The 14,535-nt window shown below is 49.3% G+C and overlaps 1 protein-coding gene across 1 annotated transcript; it reads right to left on the bottom strand.

Annotated features, from left to right (window-relative positions):
* Positions 1–268: 268 nt before the first annotated feature.
* Positions 269–12,599, bottom strand: LOC128730074 (dynein axonemal heavy chain 12). Its single transcript, XM_053823133.1, has 8 exons — positions 12,447–12,599; positions 10,925–12,358; positions 10,445–10,854; positions 10,202–10,382; positions 6,913–10,131; positions 6,606–6,839; positions 533–6,514; positions 269–463 (listed from the first exon to the last, which is right to left on the bottom strand). Exons 1-8 carry the CDS (start codon positions 12,597–12,599, stop codon positions 269–271), a joined length of 11,808 nt encoding a protein of 3,935 aa, XP_053679108.1.
* Between the last annotated feature and the right edge of the window lie 1,936 nt (positions 12,600–14,535).

The following is a 14,535-nucleotide window of genomic DNA, read 5'->3' as shown; positions in this document are numbered from 1 at the left end:
TATATCGAATCGAGTGTCACCTCCTCCAGCACCTGGTGGCGGTCCTGCTGCTGGTGGTAGCTGTAATATGTACTTGGGAATGATGCACCGACAGTGGGCATGGTATTTTTTTAGTGGGTCAGGTTTCGCATAGAAATTTTTGTTAATTTGTGCATGCACTTTCACATAATGCCTTATTTTGCAAACGTATCTAAAAGCCCAAAAGGGAGGGGGTGTTCACTGAAAACCGAAAGTTGCTAGTTAAAATACGGGAAAATTTTGGGACTGACTATTCGGATGTTTGACAGAGCAAGGCTACGCTTCGCTTCACCCAATGGTTGGCGGGAACACGCGTCCCTAGCAACACCGGCAGTACGTAGTTCGTCGAATGACCGGTGGTTGATAGGGTGCCCTTGCGTTCGGCCGTCTTATACACCGGACATTTGTAGCGAGTGCCCTCACTCAATTCGGCTATTTTCTTTGGCTGTAAAGTGTGATCACGGATGGTTTATAGTTACGTTTGCAATGGCACCACTTCGTCATGTCTACCTACCAGCAGATGAATGATGGGCATCGTGTCGATCAGCATTTTTGGTAGTTGCTCCTCCAGACAACTCTTCGCGACGTCCCAACGTGCGCCCTGCAAAAACAACCCATGAACGTACACCCCGTCTTCAGGGGCCGTTTCCACGTTTGTCTCCTTCAACACCTTGAAGTCGTACGTCAACATGTCGATCGGAATCCGGTGCCGTCGAGCATAGTTCTGCATCGCCGCCGTCAGGAACGCTTGTGTGAAGTAAAACCCTGACAACCAGAACACATCGGGCTTGCCTTCGTTGGACCAGCGGTGCAGGAAATCTAGTCGCTCACGGAAATCGACAACGTACGCGCCAACGGGTTTCAGGCTGGGGTAGGATTTCTTCATCCAACTCGCCGGAATGCGCCGATATTGAATCGCCCCAAACACGGCCTCGAGCTGAGGCGTCAACGCGATCAGTCCAGCGATACCTTTCTTCAGGTTAACGCAGCTCGTACGGATCTCGACCAATAGCGCATTGAATCGTTCCATCTCCTGCACAAGCACCGTGTTCATCGACTCGTTGTAGTCTACGGGATATCGTCGCTTAACGGCATCGATATTGAAGTCCTCCGGTAGTAGCGTGAAGATTTCGTCGATCGTTGCTAGAACTTGCTTCTCCATCTCTGCATCGCTGCCTCCGGAAGTGCCGCCTTGCGTGAGGATCATCGAGTCGATCAGAATGCGCGATGCGGTCAGATCCCTTGTTATACCCGCGTTGGAATGCAGACCGTACACCAGGGGACTCGGGAAGTTGGGAATATTGTTCGCTATGTGCGCCAGATACTCGCGGTGTTCGTTGCGCAGCGGGATTCCATAGCACTCACCCAGGGGCGATAAGCGGTAGTTGGGATTGCTCACTACCTGCTCGTTGACGTAGTCTTCAAGAATGGTTACAATCGCCCTGCGATCCCAGGCATCCGTCACACGTCCACCGTAGTTGCATTCCCCGGTAAGGTACGTGATCGCCTCGTATGGGATCTCCTCGTACTGGTTGATGAACAACTGCAGCTGTAGAACCGAAATCTGAAAGTCTGACTCGTTGAATCCGTACGAAATGTTCCATCCGAGTGGACCAAATTTGCGGCGTTCTTGGACGACCGCGTGAAAGAAGCACACACCAAAGAGCAGCTTCGAAAAGGCACGGTCTTTTCCTGGACAACCAGTGTAGAACGTATCGTCGTTCATTGGTTCCGAGTGGTACGAACGGAGTAGGTTCTGTTGCAAACCCGTCGGAGGTTCGTTGGTCATCTTGATGCCATTCTGCAGAATGCTGGCCGGAAACTGCTCCGAAGGATAACTTGTAAGCCACAACCGGAACGTAGTCGTTGTGTTGTAGTGGTCCATGTTCTCCCATAGGAACTCTAGCGTAGGCATCCACGAGGCTGCTAGATGGCAGTTCTGTAAACACACCCAACTGCCCTCATCCTGAGCGCGTTCGATAATTCGTTGCGCAATCGGACCTTGTCCCTGTCCAAGTGAGATCGACTGGAACGTCTCATCGAATCCCATTTTTTCCGCGTACAAGAGCAGCGCGTTCATTGGATCCGCTCCTGGGGACAGGATAAAGATCAGTGGCGTCAGGCAATTGGAATCCTCATACGAACGCGCAATGTCGAACGGTGGAGGTGCGACGTACGGAGGACCCATCTCGGATGCGACGAACTCCGTAATCGCAAGCACAAACTTGTCCGGACGCACCGTCTTTAGCACGATCAGCTTCTCGAAGCGGTTCGTTTTTTCTTCCCAAGGTGCGGGAAGCTTCAGTAGTTGAGGTTCTTCTGCGTCATAATACGCTCGCCAAAGCGGTCGATTGGCTGCAAAACTCTCAACGAAACCCGCAAAATCGGGCAGTTGCTCCAGACGGCACACGTCCTCCCACAGCTTACCGGTGATCCAGCTCTCGTCTGGGTTGTGTCGCGAGGTATCTGCTTTTTCGCCACCACTGAGCAGAAACTTGAACTCCAGCTGATCGATCTGATTGCAGGAGATCATAATCTTTGTCGTTAGGATGAAGGAAAACAACAGTTTGTCCTTTTCAAATAGCGAACGGCAGACATTGTTGTACAGATTTAGCGTGACCGCATCCATCAGGTACTTCAACCGTCGGTAGAGATCCTTTGTGCGATTCGCATTTTCGATCGAGTAGATGTACAGATTCACGAACCATGCCAATGAAAACTGGTACATCGGATCCACGTTCGGTAGCTCTGTGATGCAGTAGTAGAGCGTCGACGAATGCACAGCCACCGGTTGATAGCTCTCCCGGAAGGCTTCTATCTTCTGTTCGATCTCTCGTGAATCCTCTTGCTTTTTCACGATGTCGCTTGAGATGCGTTTCGAATCGTCCAGGATTTTGATCGCACTCTCGTCCTCCAGGATGTCTCCCTTGCACTCGGACAGTGTCTTCAGGATTTTATCTTCCACGTCTTTGAGCATGGCGACGTTTTTGGCACCCTGCAGGATCAAACTTTGACGCAGCTCCTGCAGATCAGGGCGCTCCTTAGCCACAACGATGCCCAACAGCTGATCCTCGAGGCCTTGGATAGTGAGTGCGAAATTGATCACCGTCACTTTGTTGTACACCTCCGGCAGATAGTGCGGATTGCGTAGGCTTGACGTTAGATACAGCCGGAATTTTGGGGACAACGGGATTACATTATCTCCCAGCGTTATGTACTCCACGCCACCCTGGACGTACGTGTTCTTGTTGAGCAGCGGATCCAAGGGTGCCTCTAGTTCCTCGAACACATTTTCCACCAATACCGGGTAGCCTTGTTCAATGCATCCCTCAATTTTTTTCATATAATCCGACTGAGAAAATTTAACCACCACCAAGTGGTTGCTTCGCTCCATGTTCCGTATCCACTTGTTCGCCTGCAGTTGCGGATCGATGAACAAGCTGCACCGCGACGTACAATCCATGATGATCGCATTCTCAGTCGAAAACGCATCTGTCGGCAGTCCGGCAATGTTCCAGTTCTGAATTTTTATTCTCGACCCGAGGACATCCACCAGATTGTATTCGGGAGAGCAGGGAATGTTGTTGGCAATGCACAGCTCGTGCCACTCGCCGATGCATTGACTTCTGTAAGTAGCCGTCAAAGGAGCAAGGTATGCAATGACTCCACTTGAGACCAATATATCGCCGGCTAGACTGTCGTACAGTCGTTGCAGATTCTCTGCTGACGCTATCCAACGTGTCTTCTCGCCACCAAGCCCACCGATCAGCGTTTCCGCACGTTGCAGTTTGTCCTTGCACAGCTGAACCTCGTCCTCGACTTCCTGTTTCTTGCGGTTAGCTATCTCCAGGTTGTCATTCAGTTCGGCCACACGGCGTTCCAGATTCGCTGCCAGCAAACGTTTTTCGTTGAGGATCGCCATCGTTTCGGAGTATTCCTTTTCGGCTTGCTTTAACTTTTCCTTTTTCGGCGCGACGATCTTCGCCACCGCGTCGTACAAATCCATCGCAATGATCCACTTACACAGACCCTCGGCCGCACTCGATGCTTTCGCCACGATGTGCGGTTGGAAGTCTTTGTGTGGGATGAAGTCCTTGCGGATTTTGCGCATAGTGTCGGGGTTAATGTTGTCCTTGTCGAAATCTTTCAGTGTCTGCAGGAAGGACAAATCTCCCAGCAATCTTTTACTAGGTCCCCAGTAGTCGAGCATCTTCTTGCCTGTAGCAGGATCAGCCACTTTATCAGGTGTAATACCCTTCATAACGCAGACGGCCGCCATTACGAGCTTTACCACCTCTGGGGGGTTCTTCATGGACTTCACCAGCGTAATATCGGTTGGTTTTAGTGTATTTAGCGCTTGAATAGCTTCTTCCAAAATCGGTATAGCTCCAGCGAGATCCTTCTCGCAGTCCGCCTTTAGCACCTGGGCTTCGGCTGCCTGTACGTTCGCGACCACTTCGTCCTTTTTAACCTGCTCTGTTGCAGCCGTTGCCTCGAGTGATTCCTTCTCGATTTCTTCGGTCATTTTGCGAGAATTCTCTGCCATCACAATCAGCGTCGGTTGCAGTGCGTTCAATTCGATTTGCATCTTGGAGACGGCGTCAGACGCTGCACTCAACCTATCCAACCCACCGAGGTAGCGCAACTTGTTGTTCATTATCTCCGACTGATGTTTTTGGGTGAGATTGCGGAATGATTTGATCAGCTCTAGGTAGGATGCGGACGTGATGTACGTTATGCGTCCAGTTTCAAGCGTAAATTGTGCCGAGACATCGCGTGCAATCACGTGGAAATGTTTACACAAAACCACGATAGACTTCTTTACTTCGTTCGATACGTTCAACTCCTTCATATACTTCTCGGCCACCTTCTCCAACGCGTCCTCGGGCCACGCATCGTACCAGTCAATTGTACAACAATTCACCAGGGATGGATACATCCTGATGCGCGTCCTCAGAGCTCCTCCGATCGGGCTGAAGCAGATCACAATGTGCAGTTTCTGTTTGCAACGATTTACAAAGAACTGGAACACTTCCAGCGGGCTAATGTCGAGATTGCGATTGCCTCCTTGAGCAGCAAGTCGCACCATCTCAAGGATTTCCTGCTTTTCATCGATCGCAAAAATGTTTGGTACCTCACCGAGGTTCAACAGGCAATCGATGTCCTGCAAGAATGCTTCCTCTTGCAGTTGAGCTTCGGTCAGTAGGAAAACAGTATCGCGACCAAGACCACCCGCTTCTTTGAGCACTTTCTTCAAATCCTCACGCCACTCGTTCAATCCGTAGAACTTTGTAATCTCCGGTTGGAACAAGGACTGTCCGCAAATTTGAGACGCAAGCTTCGTAAGCGACTGACGACCAGATCCGCCCATCCCGATCAACAGGGAACTACCACCTGCCATAGAGATCACGCGGCACACTTTGTTTAGATGCTGCAAAGCGTACTGGAACAGCACTATATCCATCTTAGCCTTTTGGGAGCTGTTGAACTCGATCAGTGCTTTTCCCGCCAGATCACGCAGCTGTTCCACGTGTTGCGTTTCCTCATACTTGCGTTCTTCAGTTTCGGCATCCGCATCGAAGTAGCTACCGAACATGAGGTTGTTTAAGCTATGGATCTGAACCTGTCCCGTAGCCTCGTCGAATAGCTCTGGCAGTAAAGCCTCCGGTTTCTCTTTGAAAAATGTTTTCATATTCACCAGCAACTTATCGAACACAAACATGCGGTCGGCATCGTTTATTAGGCGATCGTAGAAAATCCGCATGCTCTCATGTAGCCATAACTTCGGGAAGATCTTTTTGCTCTCCACTGACTCCCGCTTCAACATCGAACAACCGCTAATAACACGCAGCACATCTCGCAGGTTAAAGATGTAATGCGATTTGGCAGGCGTTGGTAGCAACTTGGCGCATGCAAACTGGTACGTATCAAGCGTTGCATTCACGATCATGTTCACCATATTGATAACGTCGGATGCGTGGCCTCCTTTCTTGTACCCATCGAGCAGGATGGCAGAGAAAATTTTAAACATCGTTTCATCATTGAAATTACTAATTGCGAAGATGTTGAAATGACACAAGAACCGTTCATACACATCCTGCCGGCTTCCACCCACCAATCCACAGGCAGCCATTACTAGGATATCTTGCAGGTACACCTTCGTGGTGTCCTTTAGATCATACCAATGCGCCTGGTCGAAGTACTGTCTCATCAGTTCGATGGGGGGTTGCGCCCCATAAACTTCTTTCACCGGCATGTTCATGTCATCGATGAACAGGACGCACGTTTTTCCCGACGGTGGTCCATAAACGCCACGTTTTTTCTTTACCAGTTTGGAAATGATCAAATCTTGTGTCTGGTTGGCTGTGATCTGCGTCGTGAAGGTGATAAACGTTGGTAGACGCTCCGCCTGATCCATCTTGCTCATCATGTAATTCTGAATGTAATATGTTTTACCGGTTCCGGTAGGACCGACTAGCAGCAATGGTTTCTTATTCTGGAAAGAGGCGTACATTAAACAAGCTAAACTTTTCTTTTTCAACGAAAATGGGAGCATGTGTAACTCGAATTCTAAAAGACAACAGTACCTTTATATGTATATCTAGAATATGCATATATCTCACGGAATCGAGCGTCGGCACGAGAAGAGTAAAACCGACTTCGTTTTTCATCTGCCGAACCATATCAGGATAGAAGCGCCAGGATCCTTTCTGCTTGAAATAGTACACGTAATCGATTATCATACCCTCACCCGGCATGGATACATCAATCTTTCCAACCACTTCCGGTACGGGGTGATGTTCGTCGGTGCCTTTCCAAATCTGCAAGAAACGAAAACACGAGGTGCAGCGTTTGCAAGAGGTTGTGACATTTACTTCTGCAGCTGTCGCTTACTTCACGATAAAATTCATCAAACTTCATCTTAGACTCCATGTCCAGTATGCCTCCTAGGCCCCACACCACAGCGTACATCATCGCAGCCTGGAACCAGGTAAACAAATACTTGCTATATTCATCCGGGCTCTCGTGGCAAGCCTCATTGATGATCATCTCGAAGATGTGCATAGTCGCCATCAGTAGGTTGATATCGCCCGGATGCAGATACTGATGGCCGTGATACCGAATGAACTCCAGACAATCCGGTATCAACCAACGGAACAGCTCCAGCAGCAGATCGTGCCAGTCGGCTGTCCAGCTATTGTCGCACCGTGTAATCCACGACTCCACGAACGATTCCCATCCGATCACAGAGGGTTCCATGAAAATCATACCACACCGCGAAACGGTCGCCGGAGAGGCCTGCTCCAGATCCATCACTTCGAAGATCATCGACATGTCGCTCGACATCGTGATCACTTCGCCAGACGTGAGACAAAGCTTCTTATTGTCGTCCAACACCGTGTTCATGTTCTCGATCCAAACCGCATCGACTGGTCCGTCGAATACGAGCCACTTCCGGTCGGTGCTGGTGTCCATGGCGTGTTTGCGGAATATCGTCGACGCGATACCGTCCGTCCACTCGTACGAGATCGGATCAAACGCCCCGTACAGCTGTCCCATCGTGATCGCTTTCGGATTTACCACCTCAAGCTGGATGTTCTGGAAGTAAGGATTACCGGAGCGGGTGCTGCTCAGCATAGCTAGACAAGCAGCGAGGACACGCAGCGTCATCGATTTGCCGGAGAATGGCTTGCCGACCATCATGAAACCGTGTCGCACGATCATCATCTCGTACGTCTGGATCACTTTGGTGAGGAAGGTATCCTTCGGCTGGAGGTTAAACAAGCCGCACACTTCGCGGAATGATCGCTCGAGAGCAGCATAGTCCGCTTGCGGGAGTTCGACACCGGGGAACAGATCCGAGATAATACCCTCGAAAAGCGGGATGTCCTTCGCGAGGAACTTGGGCAGGTTGACATCCAGCAGTGATCGTAGCAAAATGATCTCTTCGTCATCGTCTGGAAAGGCTTTCTTCAGGTTGCCGCACGCCTGCAAGACTGTCTTCACCGCTCGCATACCGTAGTCGTAGTGATTCTGCGACGACAGCTGCTCCGAGCACAACCGATACGTGGTAACAATTTTGACCGCCAACGTCCGCGCGTTAGTGAACCCGAACGAGTAGAGCGAAATCTCACCGATCATCGCGTAGTCCGGCACCATCATGGCCACGGTACGGAAGAGCACTTTTAAGTTATCTGGCAATTCCGACCGTCCGGCGTACCCCGGGTTCATCGTGATGCACACGTAACACGCCGGATTGAGCGTTAGCTCTGTGCCCTCAAAGTTGAATTTCTGCACGCCTCCACGGACGGCTTGCACGATGCAAAGGATCTGCTGAGCCACGACGGAGAGGACCTCCAGCTCAATGCGATTAAACTCGTCGAAACAGGCCCACGCGCCGGACGAAGCGAGTCCTTTGAAGAACTTACCCATCGCCTTGTAGTCGAGCCCGTCGGAGCAGTTGAACACCTTGCACTGTACAGCGAGTGCTTTGGCAAGATCCTTGGTTGTTTCTGTCTTGCCCGTACCGGCAGGACCTTCGGGCGCACCGTTGAGGTGGAGCTGGTAGGCGCCCATCAGTGTGCGATAGCAGCGATCGGTCAGCGGAGTGATTACGAGCCGGTCAGAATTGCCCAGATACTCGCAGGCGAACCGAACCGCCGCGTTGATGATCTTCACCGACACGCCCGTCTCCTCGCCTTCCCAATAGTAGCGCAGCTGGGCCAGCCACTGAAAATCATTCTCCGAACTGACGCGATTCCTGATCAGCTCCTGCACGACGTCCTTCGCATGCACATCGATCACGATCAGCGCCTTCACCGTGATGCGCTGAAGGTTGGAGAGGTCTTTCGATCGCATCAGCGCAACCACGTCCATCAGCTCCACCTGCAGGCGCTCGAACAGGTCCAGTATAAGCGTTTTGTTGCGCTTCCGGAAGCACTGGTGGATGTTCGCGGCCCAGTAGATCTGCGACACGCACAGCACGATCATACCGGGCCAATCCAGAGCCCATTTGCAGCGCGTTTTCTCCGGGTACGCCTTGTACGAGGCGCTCATCTCGGTGTGGATGGCTTCGAGCATCGACGATTCCACCCAGGAGAGCCACTTCTCTACGCTTCCTCGGGCTTCCAGTGTCGACACTGGCTGGACGAACTGTACCTGCTCTCTTTCGATGCTGAACATGGATCGAATGTCCAGCCGCTCGTCAAACTCCAGCCGGTTGATACCTTCGAAGCACTTGCTCAGGTGCGGTTGGACTCGCAGTGGATCCTTGGTTTCGGACAGAATTTCCAACATCTCGTCGTTGGAGAGAAAGAAGAAGCGCGGGAAAAACAGTCGCTTCTTTTCCAGATACTCGTTTACACCGTTCGTGATCTCTTCCAGGAGTTCGTTTGATTGCTCCATCGCCTCCTGGACGCCCTTGGCGGCAGCCACTCCAATCACGAAGCGGGTCGACTCCACCGTTTTCATGTACATACGGTACGTTTTGTCAACCTGCTGAAACATCCTGCCTTCGTTTGGCATTTGTGCTACGATGTCCTTCGAGGAGAAGATGGGAAGCAGATACAGCCAGCTGCCCTGCACCTTACCCCACTGGTCGATGGTGCGGTTCACCCGTGTCAGCGTCTGGTACCACTCTTTCACCTCCTTTTCGCATGGTTTTACAAACGCCGAACCACGCATTGCCAGCGTCTTCATGATGTGATCATCCAGCACAGCCTGGATATCATCCAAACCGGTTAGGATGCTGATGCCCGTATCCTTGTACGCGTTCAGCTTGAACGTAATGTTCTCCCACTCGGCAATCATTGCCTGAAGGGTCTGCTGCAACGCCAGCTCCTTGTTCGCACCGATGCTGATGATCTCGAATTTGTCCAAATCCTTGTCCAGTTTGTAGTCGATAATTTTACGCAGCGTCGTGCCGGCATCCGGTGTCAGGTCAAATCCAGCGATCTCGGACATCTCATCCCAGTGGCGATCTTTCAACGCGGAGTTGCACATGATCTTCACCACGTACACCCCGAGGTGGAAGTCTCTGATCGATTGACTCATTCTTGCGCATAGCTTCAACGGACAGGGATGCTTCTCTGGATCGGGGTCTTCTGTTTGTCCCTACAAGAAAAATAACCCTCAATGCAGCATTATTGTTGTTTGAACGGTCGAAAATCCATCAGACACCCACCTTAAACTTACACAGCGTGTTCTCAAGCATATCCGCCTTGATACGATTGCGGTATTCTTTTTGGGTGTTTTGAAATGCTTTTAAAAATTCCTCAGTTTTTGCCTCCACAAAGTGTGGCTCCAGATACTCGAACGGACCATCCATCCAAACGTTATAGTAACGCAACCAACGTATACACAACCTAGAAGAAGCCGAATCGGATAAGAATCTATCTTTCGAACGTATCCTTTTTACCAAATGTACCGAATAAGGCCATAGAATGGACGCACAAACGAATCGATGGCTTTCAGCACCGCGTATTGAGATTCCGGAAATTTAAACAGCAACTCCTCCTTATTGATCCATTTAACGTAGTCCTCGAACACAGCGATCTGATCCATAAAGCCGTGCAGGACGACTATGTAGTCCCTAAACTTCTCCGTCTCCGTCATGTCGTTGATGATGGCGATGTGCGGTATCATTTCTTCCGTTCTTTCAATCAAATGTTTCGTTACCTCTTGCAGCTTTTCTTCGAACGAAAACTTGTACTGCTCGAAGTTGGTTGAGTTCACCTCGAACACGGACTGTATGCGGAAGTACCAATTGACGGCCTCCACCTGTTGCGCGATGTGTTCAGGTTTGAGATCCTTCAGCTCGACCAGGTAAGCATTGATCTGTGGAAAAGAACAAACGCACACTAACAGACTCTTCCTACTCTCCCTTTACAGGCGCTTTTTTGCTTACACGTAGAGTGTACTGGATCTTGTCCCGCAGCTCGTCGATGATGTCCGTCTTGACACGCGTCATATACTCTCCGTTCGCCATCAGCTGTTCCGTTGAGGTCGGAATCTCCAACGCCCGTTCCTTTATTTCCTCGAACTCCCGGCAGATTTGTTCTGTGTCGCGCCCATACATTTCTTCAATTTTCTTCGCAATGCTGTCGATGTACTCCCTGACGATTTTCACCAGACTGCCAATGGCATCCGACTGGTTGACGATCGCCATCGGAAAGTACTCCTTCTGCACCATGGCGCGGATCTTCTCCATGTACCGCTGAAATATGTCGTTCTTGGCGGTGTACTCCTCGAACGATCGTGGCTCCGAAAGGAACTCATCCATCTCAGCCTTGGTGTCCGGACAGAGAAGCCCCGCAAACTGCTCCTGGAAATCGCTCAAGTATTTCGCCAGCGGCTCGAATGCTGTCCTCAAAGCCTCTTGCACTTGAGAGTGAGCCTCCTCGACGCACAGCTCGGCGATTCCCACGCGCAAATGGGGCAGCATTTTATCCGGATCGAAGCTGGCCCCATCGATAAGCATTTCGAGGCAATCCAATCGCTTACCAACCGCCATAACCTCGTCGATCGCGTTCTGGTACACACTGTAGATGTCATTCAAGCTCGGGAACAGATCGATGCCATCGTCACAGATCGCCAGGATCTTCATCTGCGGGATCTGGCGCACGTTGAGCAACGTCTCCTGCAAATGCCGGATCGTCCGTAGCTTCATCTCATTCAGCAGTCGGTTGATAAGCCCACCGGCACAACTCAACACCTTGGGCCACATCGACTTCGGTAAGGTGCGACGCTCGTAATGCTTCTTCAGGACGGCCACAATCTTGGGATACCATCGCTCCTCGATCACCGCACCGACCGCCTGTAGATCCTTCTTGATCAGATCACGCAGCTCATTCAGTGTGATCTCGTCCTCCTCACGGTAGCGCGCGTAATCATTCAGATACTCCGGCAGTTCCGTGTAGGCGTAGTGGACGATACAACGCACGAAAGGATACGGCAGCAGCAGATTCTTCTGAATGTACGCCCGGTTGCGAAGATACTGCCGGAAGTTTTCCGTCCGGCCTACACGCTTGAACTCGAACCGTACCCGTTCCGGCACGTAATCGTCCGGACCTGGTTTCAGGATCTTTTGGCAGCTGTACGCCTTCATTACCTTGTCGAACTCGGCGTGCACCTCGGTCATATACGCGGACAACACCGTCGGGTACTGCGTGCGAAGGCGCTTCGGGACGTACGACAGGATCTTATCCTCCGTGGTGGTAAGCATCTTTGGAACGGGTGCCCGCCGGGCATGTTCACGCAGTTGTTCCGCATAATACGACTGGGGTCGTGGTATCACGTCCTCGTAATCGATCGTTTTACTACGGCAAATTTTTATCTTCTCCTGTTTGTAGGAAACAAAGCAAATCAAAGCATTGCCGGGGTTACCATGGACACGCGCTGGCTGGAACCTTCCGGAAGACACACGTTACCTGCGCTGCTTTTCGACGGATGAAGCTGTAATGGCGCCGCTCCTTCACCTCGGACAGGAACAACTTCAGCAGCGGGTTCTGCATGTACGGTTCGTTGTCATATTTGTCCAGCTTATCGCACGGTTTGTGCAGTTTCGCTAACCGTTTGCTCATTTTCAGCGCCCTGGGAGCTTTGAAAGGACGTGTCCCTGTTTAATCAGCAATAAGTGATCACTACCGACCCAGTAGACGTGCTTCTTGCGGGTGTCCTGTTAGCGGAATGACCAGAAAATACACCGTTGCGTCCACAACAACCGCCGTTGCGATGTTGACGAATATTAAACAGGCGCTTAAACAGCTTGAGGAGCTCTGTTAGCTTGCAATACTTCGCGTGGCAGTATCGCGTTACCAAGGAGTCCTGTGTTCATGCTCAGTGAGGCGCCATGTTGCGGTTTCCATGGGAATTACACTACGCAAATGTCCCGCCTACTTCTGCTAGACACGCTAACCTTAACCTTATTACGGAACAAACACGGAGTTTATTGAACTGTGGCCTAATTAGTTGAAAGGGGAAAAAATACCGACATGCTGCGACTACGGAATGCAAAAGCGTAAAACAAACATTGTATACTAGTATTTTCCTTGTACTTGTACTGCGTCCTAAACCGTTACCTGATAAGCGTATTTAAATGTATAATTTCATACTGTAAAGGCGTGAAAATGTTTGTTAATATAAGCACGATACTGATAGGACACTAAGAAGCTTTAAATAAATAAATTCAGTGTCCGAAATAGGTTTATTTCATTAGATTCGGTGCGTTATAGCAGAAAAGAAATACGAAAAATGAAAAGAAATGTTAATAGGACTGCTAATAGGGTGTTATCGAGTTAATTTCATTGCGCAAATGAAATTCGGCTATGTAAACAAGACGATGTACGATAGATTGTTTGTAAATAAAGATAGGCGAAAGATAATTTGTAAACAACGATTAAACTAAGTTTCGGATACCAAATAATTGTTATTGAATAAACTCAGTAATATAAAAGATAAAAAAAGCCATTGTTTTTATTTCTACAATCCATTAACCATCATCCGAAAACATTCCAGGTCATTTGATTGCGAAAACCACGAAACCATTAAAAACTAGATGCGAAAAAAAATGCTAATATCATAGCCGAAGTGCACCGGATTGAGTCGATTTCCGCTTTAAAAACCGATCCCGCAAAAATTACAAAGTAACAGGAGAGCATGAATCCGAGGAGGCAAAAAAAAAAAAAGACCTCAAAAATCGGACCTCAAAAACCGGTCCCCAAATCGCAAAAATACCAGGGGTGCAGGAATCTCAGCAGGCTGCATTTCCCCTCAAACTGGCTGCATTTCCCCTCCGACTGGCTGCATCATTTTTCCCCTCCAGCTGGCTGCGTTCTTTTTTTCCCCGCCAAATGGCTGCGTTCCCTGCATTAGCGGACTCTACACTGTGCATATTTTTTCCATTAGCTGACTCTACACTGCGCATATTTTTATCAATTAGCTGACTCTACACTGTGCATAATTTTTCCATTAGCTGACTCTACACTGTGCATATTTTTCCAATTAGCGGGCTATACACTGTACATATTTTTTCATTAGCTGACTCTACACTGTGCATATTTTATCCATTAGCTGGCTCTACACTGTTTGTTTTTTAAATTCATTAGCTGGCTATACACTTCGACGAGTGAATATTTTTTAAATAACGAGCGGAATAAAATTCGGATATTAATTTACTCAAAATAAACAAATTCAGAAATATACATTTTTAAAAGCTATATTTTATTTCTTTCAAGACGTTATAATCCCAAAACTTTGCAAATCACTAGGAGGTCGCATTACGTCTCAAATCAGCTGCGTACTTTTATTGGCTGATTCTACCCTGCGCCCCTCCGTACAATTAATTTTCTCCCTTTACATTAGCTGGTTCTACACCGTACCGTTAGACGAGCGAATATTTTTGTAATAAAATTAATATAACAATGCAATATTTCTTCGTACGACTGGATAAATATTCACCTTATACATTCATTTATAGATTTTTTATCCAGTTCAATTGCAAATCGTATGAGCGCACTT

The sequence above is a fragment of the Anopheles nili genome, chromosome 2 (genome assembly GCF_943737925.1).
Source record: "Anopheles nili chromosome 2, idAnoNiliSN_F5_01, whole genome shotgun sequence".
NCBI classification, from domain to species: domain Eukaryota; kingdom Metazoa; phylum Arthropoda; class Insecta; order Diptera; family Culicidae; genus Anopheles; species Anopheles nili.
This window is presented reverse-complemented; position numbering and strand designations above follow the sequence as displayed.